The 24,709-nt window shown below is 38.7% G+C and overlaps 1 protein-coding gene across 1 annotated transcript in view; it reads left to right on the forward strand.

The window, feature by feature from the left end:
• Positions 1 to 1,681: 1,681 nt before the first annotated feature.
• Positions 1,682 to 24,709, forward strand: part of sf3a3 (splicing factor 3a, subunit 3) — a 35,878-nt gene continuing 12,850 nt past the window's right edge. Inside the window, exons 1-12 of the mRNA XM_072548490.1 lie at positions 1,682 to 1,861; positions 5,321 to 5,368; positions 7,165 to 7,217; positions 7,761 to 7,866; positions 9,933 to 10,005; positions 11,518 to 11,609; positions 13,580 to 13,662; positions 14,760 to 14,898; positions 17,125 to 17,193; positions 18,663 to 18,730; positions 19,129 to 19,233; positions 21,135 to 21,204. Of these exons, the coding sequence (XP_072404591.1) occupies positions 1,766 to 1,861; positions 5,321 to 5,368; positions 7,165 to 7,217; positions 7,761 to 7,866; positions 9,933 to 10,005; positions 11,518 to 11,609; positions 13,580 to 13,662; positions 14,760 to 14,898; positions 17,125 to 17,193; positions 18,663 to 18,730; positions 19,129 to 19,233; positions 21,135 to 21,204 (1,002 nt within the window). The 5' untranslated portion in view covers positions 1,682 to 1,765. The remainder of the gene's footprint in view (positions 1,862 to 5,320; positions 5,369 to 7,164; positions 7,218 to 7,760; positions 7,867 to 9,932; positions 10,006 to 11,517; positions 11,610 to 13,579; positions 13,663 to 14,759; positions 14,899 to 17,124; positions 17,194 to 18,662; positions 18,731 to 19,128; positions 19,234 to 21,134; positions 21,205 to 24,709) is intronic.

Raw genomic sequence — 24,709 nt, forward strand, 5'->3', positions numbered from 1 at the left:
AGGGCTATAGTGCACTCTGTACTATGGTTCAGTGCCATTTTGAGCAGGTCTGACTCTGGATATGTAAAAGCAGGGCATGAATAGGATGGGGGATTTCAAGGCAATGGGACAATTTTTTAAAGAAGAGTAATTTATAAAAGATGTGAGGAGCAAATGTTTTACGTTGAGGGTGGTTCACGTGTGGAATGAACTTCCTGAAGAAGTGGTGGATGTGGATACAGTTATAATCTCTAAAAGACATTTGGATAAGTGCTTGAATAGGAAAGGTTTGGAGGGATATGGGCCAGGAGCAGGCCAATGAGAGTAATTTAGTTTGGTATTATGTTCAATATGGACTAATTGGACTGAAGGATCTAGTTTTGTGCTGGATAATTTTATGACTTCTACAGTTAATAGTACGGTCCTGAGGAGTGTTGTCAAACAAAGAGGATTGCAGTTGCACAGTTCCTTGCAAGTGGAGTCACGGGTAAACAGAATGAAAAAAGGCATTTGGCATGGTTGTCTTCATTGGTTAGTATACTGAGTATAGGAATTGGGGTGTCATGTTAAGGTTTTACAAATGTTGGTCAGGCCATTATTAGAATACTGTATACATTTTTGGTCACCCTTCTCTTGGAAGGATGCTGTTAAACTTGAGAGAGTGCAGAAAAGATTTACAGGCTATTGCTGGGACGAGAAGATTTGAGTTATAGGGAGAGGCTGAATGGGCTGGAGCATCAGAGACTGAGGAGTGACCTTTATAAAATTACAAAGGGCATGGATAGGATGAACAGCCAAGGTCTTTTCCTAGGGTGAGGGGTGTCCAATACTAGATGACATAAGATTAGATGGGAGGGGAAAGAATTTTTTAAAAAAGGAGCCGAGGGGCAATATTTTTGTGCCCAGGGCAGTATGTGTATGGAACGAGCTTCCTGAGGAAGTGGTGAGGGTTGGTACAATTACAACATTTGAAAGGTATCTGGATGGGTTACAAATAGGAAGGGTTTAGATGGATATGGGCCAAGTGCTGGCAAATGGAACACACTCAGAGTCGGATGTCTGGTCGGTGCAGACAAGTTGGTCTGAGGGATCTGTTTCTGTGCTCTGTGACACTGTGTGTGACAAAATGCTGAATTCCTGGATGATCTCTGATGAGTTAGAGCAAAAAGCATGATCCCAGTCACTGCATGGAGGAAGGGATTATGAGGGAGGGAACCTGATTGCTAAAGGGAGTGTTCCAAATATTCATCAAGTTAATCCGGATAGTTCATTGAACGGCCAACACTCTTGCCTCCTCTGGAGATTCAGAAAGTCGCCATGGACTGTGAGGTGAGAAAACCTGGATAAAACTCCCAAAAACATCCACATGAAACATGAAGATGTTTCCTTGAACGTTCCTGTGTAAGTTAGTGATGAAACATATTGAGGAGGATTGTATGGATCTGGCAGGGAGCAGCTGTCAACTTGGAGAATCCTGGTGGATTTATATAGGTCTCCCACAGCAATTTATTTAATTTGCCGAAGGATTAGAAGTGGTGGAAATGGTGGAGTCCTTTGCCAACAGGACAAACAAACTGACACAAATAAATTCAAAGAAAATAATTGTTTACACTGTGGTATATCCATGGGAGGGGGGGCGGAACATTGATGCGGCGTCACTGACGGCGGAGGGCTGTAGTGTGGGCACACAGGGCTCCGGAAAGCGGTTTGCGTCACGTCCGGCAGCCTGTCCAATCCAGGTGCGGATCCGTCAGTTTCTGGAAAGTCGTCGTGTCCCGCCGCCGCCATGGAGACCATCCTGGAGCAGCAGCGCCGTTACCATGAGGAGAAGGAGCGGCTGATGGATGTGATGGTGAAGGAGATGATGGTGAAGAAATCCACGGTGAGTGCGGAGGGGGTCAGGGGTCAGGGGTCAGGCTCTGGGCCCCCCCTTCCTCCTCTTCCACCCCCTACCCCCTGGCCCTCTCTACCCCCTCCCACCTCCCACCCCTCCCCCCCCCCACTCTCCCTCCCCCCCAACTCCGCCCCCTCCACCCCCACCTCCCCCCCTTCCCACCCCCCTCCCACCCCCCCACTCCCCTACTGCCACCCCCTCACCACCTCACCACCACCTGCTACCTCCCCACTCCCCTCCCCACCTCCTCCTCCCCCTCCCCCCTTCCTCCCCCCCCCCCCCATTTTCAGCATTTTCTCTTTTGGAGTTGTTACAGACAATTGTGCGACGATTGCGTCTTTTGTTTACAGGCTAAATGAGGGTTACCTGCATTCAAGAAGATGTGCAAACGTTGCAACAAAGAGGTGTTAATGACACTTGCACAAAAATCTTAGTCGGTCAATTGTAGTAGTGTTAAAATAATTTTAAGTGACAATGGTGCAACGATTGCGTCTTTAGTTTAACTGAGGAATACCTGCATTGAAGAAGATGTGCAAACATTGCAGCAAAGAGGATGATAACGACACTGGTGCAACAATCCTAGTCAGTCAATTGTCGCAGTGTTGAAAGAATCTTTTGAAAGGATTTAAAATGCATGACAAAATCAGTGGCGTCTTCATTCCCTCTACGACTTTGTTCCAAGTTCATATCTGGTACAACTGATCGAGTTTGTTGTACGCACTAACTATGTCCATGAAGGGAAAGTGGACCGCAGTGACACTTGAACAGAAAAGTGAGATTTTATGGCATCTAGATTGTGGTGAAAAGGCATCAAAGATTGCACAGGAGTACAACATTGGAATAGCGACAGTGTCCAAAATCAAGAAAGTAAGACCAGCGATTTGAGAAATTCAACAGCCAAAGTGACACTTCAAATGGTTTAAAAAGAAAATCCATGAAGCCAGCAAAGGATGAGCAACTTGACCTAGCTGTATTTCTGTGGTTTTCACAGCAACAGGAAAAGGGGATTCCTGTATCTGGCACGACGATATGAGAAAAAGCTGCCAGTTTCCATAAACGACTCCACACCAGTGTGACTGCTCCAGCGTCTCATTGGGTTAGTGAAAGTGCTTCAATCATTGTCATGGCATTAGGCAACTCAGTGTTCTTGGAGAGTAGAAGTCCATGAATGACAGCACTGTGGAAGGCGACAGACAGAAACTGTAGTCTATCTATTGGTGATGGAAAGTATGAACCTGAGCAATTGTACAATGCTGATGAAAGTGGATTGTTTTTGAGTGCACTGCTGGACAAAAAACTTGCATCCACCGTGGAAAAGCAGGTGTCATAAACTGCACATAAAGTGCAGAAGGATTGCATCACCGTTTCCCCTTGTGTCAACGCCACCAGCTCTCATAAATTACCGCTTGTTTGCACTGGGCAATATGCTAATCCATATTGCTTCAAGAACTGTGACAGGAACGTGTTTCCCGTGAAGTCCAAAGCACAAAATAAGGCATGGATGACACATCCACTTTCATCCTGGTTCCGTGAAGATTTTGTACTTGCTGTCAGATCACGTTTGGCAAGCGCTGGACTCTAGCAATGTGGGGGCACACACTGTGAAAGACAGCTAGTTAGAATCAGCAAACGGAGCTATCAAGGTGTTTGGTTTTACCACCCAACACCACTTCAAGGTTACAGCTGTTCAATCAGGGAATCATTGCAATAATGAAAAAATATCGCCGTAACACGTTGCATGCTGTTCTGGGTGAAGGCAATGCAGCAAAGGAAGTGCAGGAAATTATGAAGGTGCTCACAGTCAAGGCCGCTTTGTTCATGATTGCTGAATCTTGGGACCGCATCAAGCTGTCGACAGTTGTGGAGTGTTTGTGCAATGGCTTGCATATTGGTTGCCTTGACAGTGAAGAGGACACCTATCCTGATCAAAGGCTAACCACTGACATCAGCAAAAACTGCAGATAGTTGGGATTAGGAGAGTTTGTAGAGGCCGAGATCGATGTTTGTTTGGGTGAACTGTGACAATGACATTGCAACAGAGACTCTCAGCAATGATCAGATAGTCAATATAGTCACAGAACAACGGGAAAATATGGACACCGTGGATGATAAGGAAAATCTGATACCGGCACCATCTCCAGTCCTCATTAATGAAGCTATTGACAGTTTGTGACTTTTCATGGAGTGGTACAAAGTGGTTGAATGAAATAAAAACTCTGTAAACATGCTTTTTAATGCAATTATGTGCAGTACGGCTTCTTTTGTTTAAGGTCAAATTAATTATCCAAATGAATTTGCCTGCCCGTTGACTTTGGATAATCGAGGTTCCTCTGTATACCTCTTATGTTCACATCTAAATCATATCTATAAATGACAAAAAGCACTGGACCCAGCAACGATCCTTGTGGTTACAGGTCTCCAGTCTGAAAAGCAACCCTCCACCACCACCACCACTCTGTCTTCTACCTTTGAGCCAGTTCTGTATCCAAATGGAGAGTTCTTCTGAAGGACAGACACTGGACTCAAAGCCTTGGCTGTTTCTCTCTCCACCAATGCTGCGAGATCTATTGAGTTTCTCCAGCAATTCTTTGTTCAGATTTTTTAGTTGTTCTTTGTTTTATTCAGGTGTTTAAAAGCTTAGGTTGGTTGGTTGGACTCAGTGTCATTCCTGCATTCATATCCACATTGTTGTTGTTTTCATTTTTGGAATGTGATTTTGAAACTTTCCAAACCAGCGTGAACTTTATTGTTAATTTTTGTTTTGCTAAACATTGAACTACATTTGATGGAGGACACAATTTGGAGTGAAACTGCATGGAGCTGCAGTAGCCTTTTGACTTCTCTACATCACTGTAAACAAAAAGGTATATCTGATGCAAAACCAAACAGTGCTGGAGATGTACAGCAGCTGTCATTTGAAATTATTCAGCGTGTTAGCTGTGAATATTTTGGCAAGAGTACGACACCTGAGATATGTTAACTTATAGAGTCATAGAGGTTGTCTGTCTGCTTTTTGCAGTGATATTGATTGACCTGCATATTATTATCTCCATTTTCTGGAGAGTCAGTACATTCCAATGCTCATTGTAGGTTGAAGCTACCAACGTTAATGAGCTCTTCAAACTTAAAGTAAGCTCTGAAGTGAATCTCCTGATGGAGTTAGACGTCTCAGTGCACTCTGGGCCATCTTTAAAGTATACACATGTTATGTGTTTCACACGCGCATGCACTTTGGAAGTGGATTGCACTGCCCATGTCCAATGTTCAACAACTCTTTTCTCTGGTTAGTTTTCTTTGTATTTCTGATGAAAGGAGAGGTGTTTACCATTGTCTGAACAAGTGGTGAAGGTGCTGATGAGGACCGGTTTTAATTGGTGAGACTAGGATTAAATTTTCAAACAGTTTGGTTGTTTTAAAACATATTAACTTTTAAAATTTGTTTTCCAGCTTCGGGACCAAATCAATTCCGATCATCGGGCCAGAGCAGTGCTTGATGTAAGTAAGCTCATTGTGGCCTGGCTTTCAAATCTGGTTGTCACTCTAGGATTACTTACAATTACTCTGCTTGGATTGATATCTGTTGTATAGATCAATTGTGTAAAATAGATGTAGCTCTGAACTATACACCAGGTCTGTTACACATGCAGACTTTTATCCTGCATAATGATCCATTTGATAAGTTGCCAATTAGTTTTCCTTTATCAATGCACAATAAAATCCATTCACTTTGAAGATAATGTTGCAGTATAGGCATATTGGGAGGCTGTGCATTTTATTTTGTTAACACATGTGGGTATTGTTGGCTCGGTCAGCATTTATTTTCCCATCCGTATTTACCCCTGAGAATGTGGTAGTGAGCTGGATTCTTGATCCGCTGCAGTCTGTTGTGTGTGTGTGTGCCCACAGTGCTGTAAGAATAGCAGTTTCAAGAATTAAACCCATTGACAATGAGGGAATGACAATATACTTCCAAGTCAGGAAAGTGTGCAACTTGGAGTGGAGCTTGTAGGCGATGGTATTTCCATGCATCTGCTGCCCTTGCTTTTCTAGGTGGTAGAGTTTGAGGGTTCCGAAAGTGCTGTGGAAGGATTAAGATTGAAGATTTTCATGTACATTTACCAGCTGGGTGTACCGATAATCATTAGAATCAGAAACTCCGTGCCATGCTCTCTCGGTCCCTCTGTGCCTCTGCAGTGAAATTTGCTAACTCCGTGCAGATCTGGATTTAGAGTGAGGCATTTGCGTTTGTTCAAAAGCTTGTTTAAAACATCAATAGTGACTGATCTTTCAGCAGTTATAGTAATTGACCTCACTGCAATCTGTGTTTCTAAAAGAGAGTTCCACAGTAGAGACTCAGCCCAGTTCAAATTTTAAAGTAATTGAAATTGCTTAACAGATTAACGTTTATGCAGCAACTAAAGACTCAAAAAATATAAGAAAAGTGCTAGAGATTGAAGGAAATTCTCAACACAGCTGCCTCAGAATAAATGTGCAAACAGCAGTAACCTAACGTGTTAGCAGAGGAAAGCTTCAAAATACATTAATGACCATTGTTGAAATGAGCTCACAGTTTCTTACTAATCCAAATAATTGTCCTGGAACAAACAAACAAAATTAGGCGCTGCACGTTTCAAAGGCATCTTTGCTATCTACCTGGATGATGTAGCAGGTTTATGAAAAGAAACTATTTTGTATTGTGATAGAAGACAATGATGTAATTTTAAAGAAAAATTCAATACTGGCAACACTGACAGCAAGGCAATAGGACGGGGTGGATTTCAAATTCCCAGATGTTACTTGTGTAAAAATCAATTCCTACGTTTTGACAAAAATTTAGACTTAAAAACGCCACTTGGCACTAGAAAAATAGTGCTTGAATCTACACATTCCTCTTGAACAGGGATGTTGTGTCTGTATAGTTTATTCAAACAATGTCCTTGCTAAGCAATGAGTAAAAACCATTCTTTTAAAAGAATGGTAGAACTGCATTATTCTGATTTGTAAATAGCCAGTCTTCAATTCTATTGTGCACACATGTTTAAAGTTGCTTGAGGTTTGAGACTGTTGCTGGAATAACAATAGTCTGATACTTATTGCTACAAGTTGTGCAAGAATGAACAGTAATTTTTAGCGTTATTTATCTGGAAGAACTTAGTTGAGTGAAATGCAAGTGAGCAATGTTCTGCATTTTGAAGCTTGTAAATTTTTTCCTATTAAATGCTGAACACTGTCTTCTGTTCACCTGTAACAGTTTTAAATGGATTGGATTTTTTCGTTTATTTATTTTCCAGAGGTACATGGAAGTGGCAGGAAATCTAAGAGACTTGTATGAAGACAAAGATAGGTATGTCTTTATTATTGATTTGATTTCAGATAGTAACAAGTTTTGTATTTGACAAATGAATGCAGCTGAACATTTTCAAACAATATAATGTTTAATGAAACCTGTGAAATGTCACATTGCATTTTAATTGCATGATGACCGGGTAATGGAGCAATTACACTTACGATGCTTGTGAAGTTCTCACTGTGTTGCCACCTAGTTCATCTTGCGCCTTTGTGTTGGACTACTATCAAAAACTTACTCCCCTCCAGAAATATTCCCTATATGTTAACTGATAAAGGTTTTTCCACTTTCAGTAACCTAATTCAAAGTTATAGCTTTTGATCCTGTCCAAAAGCAAACACATTGATATTTTGCTATGATATTGATGAATATTTAGCATTCATTAGAATTCACCACATAACTGGCCTTTGACTGCATGTGTGTTCTGGTTGAGAACATTTGTTACCTTGAAGGTCTACTTATTTTGTTGCTCTGTCTGTTTTGAGTGTTAAATATTACATAATGCAGTCCTTCATTGTTATGGCTTTATTTTGCTGACAGTATGCGAAAGGATGAGTTAAATGCCATTTCAGGACCAAATGAATTCGGAGAATTCTACAATCGGCTGAAGATGATCAAAGAATTCCACAGAAAACACCCAAATGAGGTTGGTGCACACACAGACATAAAGCCTTATAGTCTGAACTTGTATAAAATGTCTGAATACAATTATTACAAAACTGCATGATACATAGCATTGTTTCCTTATCATTCTTCCTATTAAATTACTTGACCTTTAGATTAAATTACTTGCACTTATTACTTAAGCAAATATCGAGACATAGGCAGCATGTTAGAATTCAGAAAACCTTGCTCAGAGTATTTTTGTGAACTGACTGGAAACCTTTTTTTTTAAAAAAAAAAATTGTTTTTTGATTTCTTTTGAGAAAATTCTCCTAACTAGCTTACAATACTCATTGAAGCGATGCTTATGAATTGGGAGCAGAAGGAAGCCATTTGGCCCCTCATGCCTGCGATGCCATTCAGTAAGATCATGGCTGATTTTGTTTGTGTTTCGATTTGCCAATTTACTATCTACCATGAGAAACTTTTGATTCCCTTGTTTAACAATAATTTACCTACTTCCACTTTAAAAATATTCAATGACTCTGCCTCCATCGCCTTCTGAGGCAGAAAGTTCCAAAGTCTGTTAACCCTGCGAGAAAAAAAGTTCTAATTTCTCCACTAAAATTTAAACATGCTTTCCCTAATTTTTGTAGAGGGAGTTTGAGAACGTGGCTGAAGGACGTCTGTGCAGAGGAGATGACCTGGGGTGTGCAGTGAGAGAGGGACTCACTGAAATCCTTGTAATCCCTAATTTTTGAACAGGATTCACCCACAAGAAGAAACACTCTCCCCATGCCCAACTTGCCAAGATAGTTCAGGATCTGGTATACCTCAATTAAGTTGCTCTTACTTTTCTAAACTCCAGTGGAAGCAAGCCCAGAACATCCAAACACTCATTCCAAGGATCAGTCTAATAAACCTGCTTGAACCACCTCCAACATAACTACGTTCTTCCTGAAATAAGATGATCAAAACTGTACGTGGTATTCAAGATGTGATCAGGCCAATGCCTTGTGTGACAGAAGCATAACATCTTGACAATGTTGTTCAATTTCTACTGTATGAAGTGTAGCATTCCATTAACTAACTTAATCAATTGCTGTAGCTGCATACTCATGTTTTGTGAACCTTGTACTGGAACATCTAGATTCCTCTTCATCTCAGCATTCTGCAGTTATTTGCCATTGAAGTAATATTCTGCTTTTTTAAAAATTCTTGCTGATAAAATGAAATCTTCACATTTTCCAACATAATTCATGTGCCAGACTTTTGCCCATTCATTCAGCCTATCTTTCTCCACCTGCATCATCCTCATGTGCTTGACACAGCGTACTTTCCTATCTATCTTTGTGTCTTCAGCAGAGTTAGCTACCATGTCTTCACTCCCCTCATCTAAGTCATTGATATAAATCATAAAATGTTGAGGTCTTAGTAATGTGAAATCTCCAAATCCAGTATTCCAGTGTAAAACTTACACAGTAAACGTTATATTAACCAGCCTTGATGGGACCAAAAGTGCACGGGTTGATCAGATGTTCCAGTTGATCAAGAGGTCCACATAATCAGTGTAATCATGCAGGAGGTGTACACATTACTGTTTCTACTTTATTTACAGTATAATTCATTTAAATAATCACTTTGCCTTTAATAAAACCTAACAGCAGAGAGTCTCCTTATTTGCATCCTCAGCTGACTACTTGGAAATCGCAGTAATACTGTAAACATCCGATATTTTAGGTATATAATTTCTGCCAGTTTATCAAGAGTGCTGTTTCATAAAGTGCTGGTTAAAACAAAGTTTAACTGTATTTGGATTAAGTGGTCCCATGTCCTGAATCTGTACATACAAGTCTGATACAAACAAAATGCTTTCTACAGTGGGGGTGATAATATGGTAATGTATGACTCCTTACTGCTTTGCTCCTGCACTTGCCTCATAACCTACATGTTCCACAATTTGCAGTTCACTATCATTTACCGCTAGCTGGTAAATTGGATATGATCTAAAATAATTGAAACATTTTCTATTCTCAAGGTTCTCTTTAAGGTGAACATTTGGTATCTGACTGTTTGAAGTGACGTTCGCTTTTCTCCTTTTCCTTCTAGATAAGTATTCCAATGTCGGTGGAGTTCGAGGAGTTAATGAAGACCAGGGATAATCCAAGTGAGGAGGCACAGAGTAAGTATTCATAATGATTTTAAGCATTCTGCTCTTTCTAAAAAGAAAATGCAGTGTTATTATCATTGAGTAATCTTAATTCAACACTAGGTCGAATTTAAAAATAAATTTAAGCTAGTAGACTGTAACCAACCTGTTTTTAATGTACAGTTGCGTTAAACACTTAAGTACCAAATCAATATCAGCAATACATAATATGCAATACATAAACATCGTGTTTTTATTTAAAGTTTGGAGGTTTCCTTCTAAATTTTGTAATCTGCTTAATGATTATGTAAATGGTGGCAACTACATTTAGTATTTATTCCTGTTGCTGCTTCAACATCACAGACAGGTATGAGGTTACCCTACTAAACAACTGTTCACCACATTGATGCATATTTGAAAGCTATGGACACCTTCAGTTGGCAAATGACTGGTTATTATTACAGGGTGTATCTAGTCTCAGTTAAAATGCTTTACAAAATATTTAAGTTAAGATACTTTGCTAATTATACCATGCATTAAAGTTACAGTTTCCTGGGTTAGGTGTGAATGTCTTTTATATAAACTAAGGTTAGTGAACAAGAGGAAATATTGATATTTTTCAAACCGGTTACATTACATAAGAGGAAGAGCTGGAGGCTTTAGAAAGCATAAAGGTGGATAGATCTCTGGGACCTGTTCAAGTGTATCTCAGGGCAATGTGGAAAGTTAGGAATGTGTGGGATCCCCAGCAGAAATATTTATATCATCTATAACTACGGGTGCATTGCTGAAGCACTGGAGGATGACTAATGTTGTCCCTTTATTTAAGAAAAGCTGTAAGTGGAATTCGGGAACCATAGACCTGTGAGTCTGATAGCGGTGGTGGGTAAGTTGTTGGAGGGGATTCTAAAAGGTAGCAGTTACATGCATTTGGAGAGGCAAGGAGTATTTAGGGATAGTCAGCATGGTTTTGTGTGAAGGAAAACCTGTCTCATAAACTTGACTGAATTTTTTTGACAAAGTAACCAAAAAGATTGAAGGCAGATATACGTTGTTTACTTGAACTTTTGATAAGGTTCAGCATGGTTGACTAATTAGTAAAGTTGGATCACATGGAATTTAGGATGATTTTGCTAATTGAGTACAAAATTGGCTTGATGGTAGGAGACAGAGGGTGGTGATGGAGGGTTATTTTTTGGACTGAAAGCCTGTGACCAGCAGTGTTCAATAGGTACTGGGTCTACTTTTGTTTGTCTTTATATGAATGATTCGTGTGTGGAATAATCTGCCAGAGGAAGTGGTGGATGCAAGTACAGTTACAGCATTTAAAAGATATTTGGATAAGTACATGAACAGGACAAGCTTGGAGGGATAAGGGCGAAACAAAGGCAAGTGAGGCTAGTTTAGTTTGAAAACATGATCAGTGTGGACTAGTTGGACTGAAGGGTCTATTTCTGTGCTGTGTGATTATATGGCTCTATGACTTTCTCTGGCTTGTGATTGAAATACATGCAAATGAAAATTAAATCCATTTGTTTCTTAAAGATCTCGTGGAGTTCACAGATGAGGAAGGATATGGACGTTATCTTGACCTTCATGACTGTTACCTCAAATACATTAACCTGAAAGGTTCAGAGGTTAGTAAGAAGTAAGAAAATTGGCTTGTCTGGAATTGTGAGCAATTTTGGACCCCCATACCTCAGGAAGGATGTACTGGTCCTGGAGCAAGTCCAGAGGAGGTTCACAAGAATGATCGACTTAACATATGAGGAACATTTGAGGACTCTGGTTCTATGCTCAATGGAGTTTAGCAGGATGAAGGGGGATCTATTGAAAGTCACAGAGTACTGAACGGCCTGGACAGAGTGGACATTGGGACGATGATTCCACTGGTAGGAGAAACTAAGACCCGAGGGCACAGCTTTCAAGTAAAGGGAAGACCCTTTAGAACAGTGATAAGGAGAAATGTCTTCAGCGAGAGAGTGGTGTATCTACGGAATTCATTGCTACAGAAGGTTGTGGAAGTCAGGTCATTGAATATATTCAAAACAGATTGATTCTTGATTGTCCAGGGGATCAAAGATTATGGGGAGAAAGCAGAAGAATGATTTTGTAAATTTTATCAGCCATGATTGAATGGCAGAGAAGACTCGATGTGCCAAAAGGCTTAATTTCTGCTCCGGTGTCTTATGATCTGACAAAAGTTCACTAAAGCTAAGGATAATGCAGTGATCTTAACACATTGGAGCTCTTGCTTGTTTCTATAGTAAGGTAATCCTGCAATTCTCCAGTAGTTCATTGCTAGCATTATAGAAAAAGATACCAAAGGAAAGTAAAGATGTCCCAAAGACCGACATGAGATAGGTATTCAGCATTGTCAGTTCATGTGAACCTGGCTACTTTTCAGTTCTAAAGTGGTTGAGGAGTATCTGTAGTATTGAGACGATGGCAAATGGTAAATAATGCAAAGGAATTATCAATTGAAGTGTTAGCATAATTGGATTCCTGTTTGTTATATTAAAGTACTCATTTTCTTCTCGACTTTATAATTATTGCTTCGTATAAATTGTGTTAAATAGAGATAATAGAATGACACTAATGAAGTAGCCACACATTGACTGATTCTATGGATTCATTTAAATTTATTAAGAATTTGCTTAGTGCATTTATTCTGTGAAAGTTTATAATCATCCAAGAGTACAATTTATCTGGTACATGGTAATAAAGAACTTTCATAATGTTCCCTTTGGTGGCAGATAGTTGTACCACTGTGGATTATTTTGTTAAAAGATGAAACATTAATTTTAACTGAAGTGCCTGTTTGAAGCATTATAGTATATTCATATTGATGTCAATGCCTCTTGTTGCCTTCCAGTTCTGCTAAAATAGAACATGAGCTATAACTATTATATCTACAAAGATGAGTTTCACTGGAACATAAAGTGGTTGGGTTGTCTAAATAATCCAAATGTTAGCACCATCTGCAGTAGTATGAACATTTCAGTAAAGGGTTATGACAAGCCTGAGCATTATTCTTGCAACTGGGCCAAAGGTATATTTTGAATTTTGATTAAAACACGTATGATCCTCCAGTCAGTAATTTAGTGAGAGAGATGTTTCCTGGGGTACAGCTGGCACCTCATGTACTGTTGGTCTGGAAACTGTTATTTGCATCATGAAATGGGCTATTCAACCCATTGAGCATGCTCTCCCATTCAGTTTGGTCATGTTTGATCCTCTGTCTCAATGCCGTACTCTAGTTCACATGCCTTGATCATGTTAGTGTTTGGAATTCTATCTACTTCTAGCTGTCTCAGGATGTACGTTGGAGCTGAGCTGAAAGGTCTGTTTTCAGACGTTTTGTCACCATACTAGGTAACATCATCAGTGAGCCTCCGGTGAAGCTTGGTGATATGGTCTGCTTTTTATTCATATGTTTCAGTTTCCTTGGGTCAGTGAGATCATTTCCTGTTCTTTTTTTCAGGGGTGATAAATGGGATCCAAGTCAATGTGTTTGTTGATAGAGTTCCGTTAGCTGTCTCTTGTCAGAATGTGCATATGGATTATAAAATTCCTGTGAATTTTACAACAAGTTTTCTTTTTACAGAAATGTGATTATATTACCTACTTGATTACATTTGACCAACTTTTTGATATTCCAAAAGAGAGAAAAAATGCAGAGTATAAGCGGTAAGTGAAAATACTTTTTTATGTATATCGATCCAATCCGTTTACAATGGGGATGAAGAGAAGATTCTCCTGAGTTATTGATCTCTTAAAAGTATCTTCTCAGAGAGTTGTGGAGGCTAAGATATTTGAAATATTGTCAACTGACAGTCCAACAATCTGGCTACAGAGGGAACAGGCGGGAAAGTGGGGTTGAGGCCAAGAAGATAAAAATAATCATCTCATTAAATCATGGAGTGGGCTATGGCCTACTGCTATATTTTACATTATGTCAATACAACTGTTTTTATGATAGTGTGAAAATTAACATTTGAATAATTATCTGGCAGTGATGCTGCATGTTGATATAGTTCTCCTTTCTCTCAGCCTTAATTAGCCTAATTTTGCACTTAAGTTTTATTTATTTTGAAGGCTAATAGCAATTTGCATCTTTGTCATTATTTCATATGTTCTGCAAATAGTTTGCAGTTTCTCAGCAGTCAAACAGTAATGCAGAAATGAGGAAGGTAACTGGACTGAGTACAATTTATATTAGAGTGGTGCTGGAAAAGCACAGCAGGTCAGTCAGCATCCAAGGAGCAGGAACATCGACGTTTCGGGCAAAAGCCCTTCCTCAGGAATGATTCATTCCTGAGGAAGGGCTTTTGCTCAAAACGTCGATTTTCCTGCTCCTTGGACGCTGCCTGACCTGCTGTGCTTTTCCAGCACCACTCTAATTTAAACTCTGGTTTCCAGCATCTGCAATCCTCACTTTTGTCTGAGTACAATTTATGAAAGGTTTCTAATTAAGAAAGTCTTCAAAAAAATTTCAAATACCCATGGACTGATTAAAGAAAAATGTTATAAACTAAGGAGAAACAAAATGCCTCAGCATCAATGCAAAAATTAAATCTTAGGGCCACAACTTCTCATTTCATATCAATTAGGATTCTGAGTCACAAACACACTTTCTTGTCAATGGTTTGGATTGCTTTAACTGGATCAAATGTGAATCACTATCCTCTTCACTGTTTAGTATGGTGTTATTATTCTTGAGAGTGCATAACTGGAAAGTTAACTTCCATTTCAACTAAACTGAAGTCAATTTTTAATTCCTCTAGGTATCTGGAAATGTTGTTAGACTACCTCCAGGATTATACTGACCGTGTGAAACCTTTATTGGATCAGAATGAACTGTTTGGAAAAATACAAATTGACTTTGAGAAAAAATGGGATAACGGCACCTTTCCTGGCTGGCCAGTACGTAATATGTTAATTATTATTGTAGTATGACAATATATTGCAATAAACATGTTTGTTCAAAATAAACTAACTTCTTGACAGCCATAATTTTGGAATATTTATATTCAGTGGCATTTTTACTTGGCTTGGCATCTCTCCTCTTACCTCAAAATTACAGAGATATTTCAATGTTCCACAGCAATTGTGAAGCCAATCTCTATTAATCTTTTGCATTTGAGAGTTAAAACTACAGAAAAGCTTCATTGAGCATTTGCAATGTTGTTTGTTTAACAAAGGTGGTAGAATACATTTCTTGTACATTGCATTATGTCTATTTTGTGTTCTGAGAGTGGGAAATGTTAAGATACTGAGGCTCAAATATTCCTTTTTAGGTTGAGATAGGGCACAATATATAAAAACAATAGTTTCAAGTAAAATAGTTATGAGAAGATGTGGTTCTAGTACCATTACAGAGTTGCTAGAAATGGGTTTGAATTGATGCTGAGGCATTTTTTAAACAACAGAATTTCTCTTTTCTGTCTTTCTATCTTTTTCTTCCTCTCACTTTGTGTGTCCCTCTTTATTTTTCTCTTCTCACTTTCTCCCAAGTTCAGGGTGAACTCCAGCCCCTTGGATATAACCAAGACAGCATTATCAGTTGTCTATTGTACTCCACAAGGCTATTGAGGGAATGAGTATACAATAGATTAGATTAGATTACTTAGTGTGGAAACAGGCCCTTCGGCCCAACAAGTCCACACCAACCCACAGAAGCACAACCCACCCAGACCTATTCCTCTACATTTACCCCTTCACCTAACACTACAGGCAATTTAGCACGGTCAATTCACCTAACCTGAATATTTTTGGATTGTGGGAGGAAACTGGAGCACCCGGAGGAAACCCATGCAGACACTGGGAGAACGTGCAGACTCCTCACAGAGTCACCTGAGGCGGGAATTGAACCCGGGTCTCTGGCGCTGTGAGGCAGCAGTGCTAACCACTGTGCCACCGTGCCGCCCACAACAGGTTAAATTATGTCTGATAGTGTCCTACTGTATTATATTGATTTCAAACCTGATGCGGAAGTATGAAACTAGACACTAATACCTTATTGATAATGGGCTTATTTACAGAATGCAGCATTATATATGTCTCTTTCTCATCTGCCAATTGATAGTTTAAATGGTTTCTCTTTATAGAATTTCTAATAAATCAATTTAAATAGTGAAATTGAATCAAGCCAAATTAAATCAAATCAATAAATGTGAACTTTTACCAAGAGCACCTTATCGAGTTTCTCGTCCCAAAATCAGCAAGATAAATATAGCTAGGAAGTGGTTTTGATTTGATTTATTATTGAGATATGTATCAAGATACAGTACAAAGTATTGGATGCTAACCAGACAAATCATATCTTACATAAGTACATCAAGGTAATAGAACAGAATGCTGAATATAGTGTTACAATTAGAGAGGGTGGAGAGAAAGATCACCTCTAAAATATAGCAAGTTTGTTCACAAATCTGATATCAGCAAGGAAGAAGCTGTTCTTAAATCTGTTGGTACATGTTTTGAAACTTTTGCTTGATGGAGTGGTAACATCACTGGGCTAGTAATCCTGAGCCCCATGCTAATATCCTAGGGACATTGGTTCAGATTCTGTCATGGCAGATGGTGATATTTGAATAAAAAAATAATCAAAAATAAGATGCAAGCCTATGGCATTTCTGTAACCACTGTAGATTGTCATAGAAATCTATCTGGTTTACTAATGTCATAAGGGAAGGAAATCTGCCTTTGCTTTAGCCTAGAAACAAAATGTCAGGAGTGTGACAAATTGCTAGATAGTCAATAATGAAATGGTCATTTTTATTACAGTGAGGAGGAGAAAAGTTAAAACTTCACCCAGACCTGAATCATTTGCATGCAAGGAAACCTGGAATTTCAGCAATTAATTATGAGACAGTTCAAAGCATTTTCACACAGTTGAACACTGGACTATAATGCAGATTTAAAAGTTTTTTAAACTTTGTAATCTAAATATGATTTTATGATCATAGCTGTTGTATCAAACGTATGTGCTATGAAGGGATCACTTCATTGTAGTTAGCCTAAATCTGGTAGTTTGAGCTAAGTCACTAAGTCTTGTAATATTGCATGAAAAAATATGTCCATGTTGATAATGTTTATGTGAATTATTTATCTTGACTGAATTAATATAATTGTCACTTGTCTTGACAGAAAGAGACAAGCAGTGCCCTGACTCATGCTGGTGCTCATTTAGATCTGTCAGCTTTCTCATCCTGGGAAGTAGGTTATCCTTTTAGTTTATTATTTTATTCTCTTTGGTTTAAGTTGAAGCTTATGGTGATCGTTATTCAAAATCTCTCAGTCAAATGATCTGTGTCTTTAATTTTTTTTAAAGTTGTACTTTATCATGTTAGAAAGTGAAAAAGTTGTACAACTGTCTTTTTTAAAATGTCTGTATTTAATGTGCAGAAGTAATAATTTGATAGCTTTAAACTTTTATTTTCACAATATTAAAAAAAAGGGACATGAAGTATGGTGCCTCCTTTTAAGTGAGGCATGAAATGTAAAAGCACTGAGGTTATGCTGGAACTGTATAAAACACTATTTAGACCATAACTCGAGTACTGTGTAGTTCTAGTTACTACATTGTGGGAAAGATGTGATTAAATTAGGTAAGGTAATGTTGTCTTGTTCCTAAAAGGCCATAGGGCTGCTCTCTCATTAGAGAAAAACAACTGGTGGTAGTTTCACCTGAGGGTTACCGTGATCAATTTAATCTAGAAAGATAGGCAGTTTATCTACGAGAGGGGTCAGTAACCGGGGGCATACATTTAATGTAACAGGTAGAAGACTATAAGGACAATTGAGGAGAGTGGGAGTCAGGAACGTACAGCTTGAAATAGTGGTTGAGTCAGTAACTCGCATAACATTTAAGTAATATCTTGTGTTAATTGCCACACAGTCGTCTTGTCTTTAGGTCAAGAACTGAAAAATAGAATTAGTGAAGTCTGATCTTTGTTGACTCGCATGGATACAATGAATTAAGTGGTCTCCTCTGCTATAAAGATCTACAAGCTTATGAAGGTTAGGAACGCAGACTATAGAGGCATGGATTTTGTCAGGATAACAAGGGCATGTCCAGTGGTTGGAGAGCCAGTGGGGGACTTGCATTAGTTGTACTTGGGAGGTCTTGCAGAATCCACTATCCTTGTGTACTTAAGTGGCCACCATTGGGCTTCCCCTGTACTCAAGGTTCTGGCTGCAAAGTGCCACATGCAGTGTACCTATCACTAGTGGGAGCAGTGGCTATTGGTGCCACTGTGCCCACTCATGTTCCAAGGGCCCAAAGTGGCCAAAGGAGTCTCTCGGAGGCCACCAGCTGTGCACTTCCCGATAAATTGTCATGCTGCTGTAAGTTCCAATGTGCTCAGAACATGTACATCATTTGGTTCACTATTTAACCAAACGTATGCCCTGCCACTTGTGGCTGAGTATCCCATGTCTCTGCTTCCATGCTACACTGCAACTCTATCCCTAGGTTTTTCAGAGTAGTTAGTGTACTTGCTGTGACTGAGATTCGATGATGCTGTTTGATTTGTCATTTGATTGAGTCCTTTTTTGTTTTGATACAATTACAAAAGTACTGTATTTCATGAGAGTTCTGTTTGCAGTTGTATTTACTGAGCAGTTCTGCTCATTTATGACTGCATAGAGCATTTATAAATTTTAAAATATTTTTGAACCAACAGGAGTTGGCTTCCTTGGGGTTGGACAGACTGAAATCCGCCTTAATGGCTTTGGGTCTGAAATGTGGTGGGTAAGTGTCCAGCTTGATAACAGGGATTAAACACAATGGAGTAAAAATTCATCACAGACAGCGGTGCAGAACAAGTAGCATTGGGTCATCTGCCTGCTGGAAACAGCACTGCATTTTCAATTCCATTACTGTCACTATTTTGCTCCACTGCCCAAGACCGATATCTTCTGCATAACTGCAAAAGAATTTATAACTATTAAACTGTGGAATAATATGCAAGTATGAGAGCAGTTGGTGTAAACTGATGTTCTGAAATTCACTGTCTGTAGGTTTGTAATAGTTATGTTTTAGAATTACTGGGCTGCTGACTTTAAATGCAGTTTGAAGGCTTTGGACATGTTTTTTAAATATTCTTTCAATTAACAGTCAAATACATTATTTGTTTTCCTTTTTTTCAGAACCTTAGAAGAGAGAGCCCAGAGGTTATTCAGTACTAAAGGGAAGTCTCTGGAGGCACTGGACCCTTCATTATTTGCAAAGTCTAAATCTAAAGGCACTAAAAAGTTAGTAGAAAACAAAACTGTATTTGACCTGTGATATATCAGGTAGGCTAAGTCCAGTTTTGCAGGAGACCATTCTTCCAGTTTTCTTTCTCCATCAATTCAGCAGAACTTTCTTCACAAAATTCTTAAAAAAAACTCTACACTTTGCTTTAACTTATTCCCCTTCTTCCCATCTGCAGTTACTTAGGGTTGAGTTCCATTGCTATAATGTTGTCTGGTAAATTTCCCATACATCCATCCATCCTTCATGTAATGGCTGAAGCAGAGTGTCAGTTGGTTATTTGACCAAGTCCAATCGTGTCCTGAAATACCTGAGTCTCTGTGATGGTTTACAGCGATTTAAAAACAAAAAAAATGTCCAAATAACCCACCATTCTAAAATTAAAAATTATTTAAAGTGGAGACCTTGCTGATGATCAAGCAGAGTCATCATGACTTTATGAAGTAAATTTAGTAAAGTGTTTTTTTTAAGAGTTGTTTGGGAAACAGGATAGATGAAGGGGAAGCAGTAGATGTAACATACTTATATTTGACCACAAGGTGTTTGATAAGGTACCACATATGAGAATACTTTATTAAGAGCCCATGGTGTTGGAGTAATGAATGGATGGATGATTGGCTAACTGCCACAAGATAGAACTGGGACAAAGGGGGCATTTTTGAAATGGCAACCTCTAACAAATAGAGTGCTACGGCAATCGTTCTGGGACGCAATTATTTACAATTTAAGTTAATGACTTGGACTACGGAAGTGAATGTGCAATAGCCTAGTTTGTAGATGACACAAATAGTTGGGAAGGCAAGCAGTGAGGATGACGAGAATGATATAGACAAATTGAGTGATTGGACAAAAATTTGGCAGATGAAATGTAATGTGGGAAAATGTAAGGTAATGCAATTTTACAAGAAGAATAGAATGTTATTAAACGTGAGAGACTGCAGAAAGCTGCAGCACCGGGGGCCTTGGAGGTCCTTCTGCATTTAAATTCAGCAGATAATAGGGAAGGAAAATGGAATAAAGTAGAACACAGAGCAGTGGATGCTGGAAATCTGGAAAAATAAATTGACATTGCTGGAGAACTTAGCTGCTCTGCCAGCATCTGTGGCAAGAAAGTAATGTTAGCGTTTTGTATCTAGTGGGCCCTCCTTCAGAACTGAGTTCTGAAGAAGGGTCACTGGACCCAAAACATTAACTCTGCTTTCTCAAGGCAAATGGAATGTTTGCCTTTATTTCAAATGGGATGGAGTATTGAAATTGGGAGGTCTTGCAAAACTATATAAGGTACTAGCTAGACCATAGCAGAAATACTATGAACAATTTTGCTTCCTTTATCTAAAGCAATATACTTTGGCATTGGAAGCAAGTTCAGCGAAGATTTGCTCGGTTCATTCCAGATGTGAAGTGAGTTTCTTTTGAGGAATGTTTGAAAATGTAGGTTTGCACTCATTGGAATTTAGGATAATGAGGGGCAACCTTATTGAATCATTTCAGATTCTTAGGGAGACACAAAGTTGTTTCCCTTATGGGAGAGTCTCGCACCAGAGGTCATAACCTCAGAATAAGAGTTGCCCATTTAAGACAGAGGGAAGGGTTTTTTTTCCTGTGAGACCATTGTCAGTGGGCAGTTGAGTATTTTCAAGGCTAAGGTGGATAGATTTTAACTAGTCTGGGAATTGAAGGTTATGAGGATAAGGCAGGAAAGTGGAGTTTAAGATTTTCAGATCAGTCATGATCTCATTAAATGACAAGTAGACTTGATGAACTGATTAGCCTAATTTTGCTCCTATGTCTTAAGCTGTTGTGTGTTCTGTAGCATGAAAGCCTAAAGGTAATGCCTTCCTATATGGAATTAATATATTTCAAAACAGTTCATTAATTTTTTCTTCCACTACCACTGCAGGGACTCGGAACGCAACAAAGAAATTGCTTTTCTTGAAGCTCAAGTGTATGAATACATAGAAATCCTTGGGGTGAGTTTCTGAGATTGTTACTTGTCGGTTGACCCATTTGGTTAGACAGGCATAGATTTTATAATGGTCATTGTTTCAAACTAAAGTTGATTACTTGTTTAGTTTTGTCGCAGCAGATACTGGCTTTTATTCCAGAAGACCCGTAGAGTGTTATTTTGGTGTACCTTGCATAAAAGATTTAATTTAGTATATTCATGGAAAATACAGATGCTGTGAATTATAGTGAAAGAATCTGCTCTTACCACCACTGTTGTAATGAACTGGAGCACTTGCATCACAGGAATATGCTGTGCTTAGATTGACAGTCCTTAACATGCACGTTTTATGTTACAATTGCACTTACTGACTTCAATATCTTATTCAGAAATGGCAATAAATATGAGCTCTTAATGACCTATAAACAAAATCTGTCAATTTTATTAAAAAAATGATTTAATTAGTTAAGTTCCATAAAATGTTTTGGCACAAAGCTGTAGTACTCTAAAGCATAGTAAGCTTGAAGTTGATACTTCTCTCAGAGAGAGCACTGTGTCAGCTAAACAGAGTTACCAGCACTGCCTGTTCCTACAAGGGAAAGAGCATCTATATGTTCATTGGCATTAACTTGATGTAACTATTAAGAATCTCTTCCTTTGCTAAGATTTATTGTCTTGTTTTTCCAAATGATTTGAAAACAAGCCAGAATATAAATTTTAAACTTGAGGTAAAATTTCACAAGAAAATTGTTATTAAGTGCTTACTTTTTTTGTAAAGCTCTGAGACACAGTACAAGTGGAACAATTGAGCATGAGTATACTTTTCATTGCACATTTAAAAACAATTTTGTTACATTTTCTCCAACCGAAATTGAGGCTTGAATTTTGTTTGCCTTTAACAGTAGTTAAGCTGGTTGTTCCCAAATTACTTGAAACTTGGCTCAAATGATTTCTGACAGATTCAGGGGTGGCACAAGCTTTAAATACTTTTTTTCACTTTGGAACAAGATGGAATGCAAAAAGGTGCCCCAGGTAGCAGGAGATAATTACAGCAGCTGTATTTTGTTTGAGAATTGCTGAGAAATTGGAAATGATGATTAAAGTAAAACGATTTGACTGATGCAGCAATGCTAACAATTGTTTCTAATTATAATGGGCAAAAATGTTCTGTAACACACAAGGATAACTATTTTAATTTCCTCTGTTGGTTTCTGATGAATATTCAGTCAGAAAGCACTTGTCTCTCTATGTCTCAGCACTGGTTTTTTGCAAGTTATTTGTCCAAGCTGTTAACACTGATCATTCTAAATTACCTCTCAAAACAATGTAATATTTGACTTGCCATAAGCCATGCCAGAGGGAGATTATGAGGAATTTACTAAAACAGCATTTCACACACACTTGCTGATACTAAACAGGTTTTTTTAAAGATATTTGTCATATGCATTTCTAACCGAAGCCTGAAATTGCCAAGCACATTTAAATTTGCAAAATTTCCTGACCGAATGTCAATTAACCTTTCTCCAATCTACGGTTTGCCATTGTAACTTCAAAGAAAGAAATCTTCACCTGAACAGAATTATTGTGGATTATGTAGATTAATATTCTTGCCCTTATCAAACCACCCATTCACATTGCTGTAGATAAAGTGAGATCCACGAGTATATAATACAAGATGAATTACTATACATAGATGTTACTTTCAATCGTTTGTTCTCATAGTAACAACCTACTTGCGTTATGTTTATATTTTTGCAAGCTAACTATTCTATATTCCATAAGTAATCCATAAACTCTGTTAGGGGATAATACTGCGGAATCGGCTACAGTTTATTCATCAGTTGAAGTCTACAGATGTAGTTAGTTTACTGTTGCTACATTATCTGAGTGTTCAGGCACATAGTCATTGCTGTTTTTCAGAGAGGGATATTTTTTTTTGTTCTGCTGTGTAAAAGATGGCCAGTGATGTGGGACTTGTACCAAGACACAATTATTGGAGGATGAGACACCATAACTCAGTTATATATGTCTGAGTATCTGGCTGAGTAGAGTTGTTAATGGCTCAAGGGTATGTCTCTGTTTCTTCTGAGATAAATTGAATGAGTGCGGTTTTTTGAAGATATTACTAATAAAATTTATAAAGGAGAGCCTTTATATGTATGCTTAGGTTTCCAGAAGCCTTTTGATAAAGAAAGATTAATGCATGTGGAATAAGATGGAGTGTACTGGCATGGATTAATGATTGGTGAAGAAACGGAAAACCAAGAGTAGGAGTAAGTGGGTCATTCTCACGCTGGCAGGCTGAGACTAGTGGGATACTGTTCTTGGGGTCCCAGTTGTTCACCATATATATCAATAATTTGGAGGTTGAGACTAAATGTAATCCTTTCAGATTTGCAGATGATATAAAGCTGAGTGGAGATGTATGTTGTGAGGAAGGTGCAAAGTGGCTGAAGGAGGATTTGAACAGGCTTAGTGATTGGGCAAGAACATGGCAGTTGGAACATCATCTGCAAAACTGAGAGCTTAATTACTTTGTTAGGAGAAGCACACGTGCAGAGCATTTCTTAAGTGATAAAGCATGAAAAGTGTAGGGGCACAAACGCACCTGGGTGACCTTGTCAATAAGTCACTGAGAACTAATATGCAGATACAGCAATCTATTAGCAAGGCTAATGGAATGTGGCCCATTATTGAAAGAAGATTTGAATACAGGAGTAGTGAAGTCTTGCTTCAGTTGCTTAATAGCTTGGTTACACCACACCTGGAGTACTGTACGGGGTGCAGTTTTTTTTCTCCTTATCTCAGTAAAGATATTATGGCCACAGGAGTGCATCAAAGGTTTATCAAACCTGTTCCCAGGATGATGCAGACTTCCAATGAAGAGAGACTTGGCAAATCGGGCCCTGTATTCCATATAGAGTTTCCAGGAATAAGCGACCATCGCATTGAAACCTACAAAATACATTAAGGCAAAGCCTGGGTGGATCTAGGCAAGATGCTTCCCTGGTTGGAGAGTCTAATATCAGGGAGCACCGTTCAAAACAAGGGAGATGCCACTTGAATCTAAGATGAGATTATTTTACTCAGTTGTGAACCATTAGAACTCTCTACCACAAAGAACCGGCTCAGTTTTTTGAGTACGTTTGAAGAAGATAGTGATGGGTTTCTGATTAACAGATTTATGGGAATGAAGGTGGAGTAAAAGGCATTAAAGTGTTCATTTAGTCATGGCCATTGTGTATGGTGAGGCAGGCTTGACGGGCTGAATGGCCTCCTTTTATTCCTACGCACAAGGCAGGTTCTTCCTCACCTCAAATAAAGCTTAACTTTCTGTCCCTTCACATTTATACCATCTGCTCATGGAAATCCTTTTCTTTGTCTACCTTATTTAAAACTGCCATAATCTTGTGCAATTTTATGAAATCTCTCCTCAACCTCCTTTGCAGCAAGGAGAGCAATGGCAGTTTCTCTGGACTAACCTTGTGTATATAAAATGCCTGATCCCTGGAATTATTATGCCTCAAACC

This window comes from Chiloscyllium punctatum, chromosome 27, assembly GCF_047496795.1.
Source record: "Chiloscyllium punctatum isolate Juve2018m chromosome 27, sChiPun1.3, whole genome shotgun sequence".
In the NCBI taxonomy this organism is placed as follows: domain Eukaryota; kingdom Metazoa; phylum Chordata; class Chondrichthyes; order Orectolobiformes; family Hemiscylliidae; genus Chiloscyllium; species Chiloscyllium punctatum.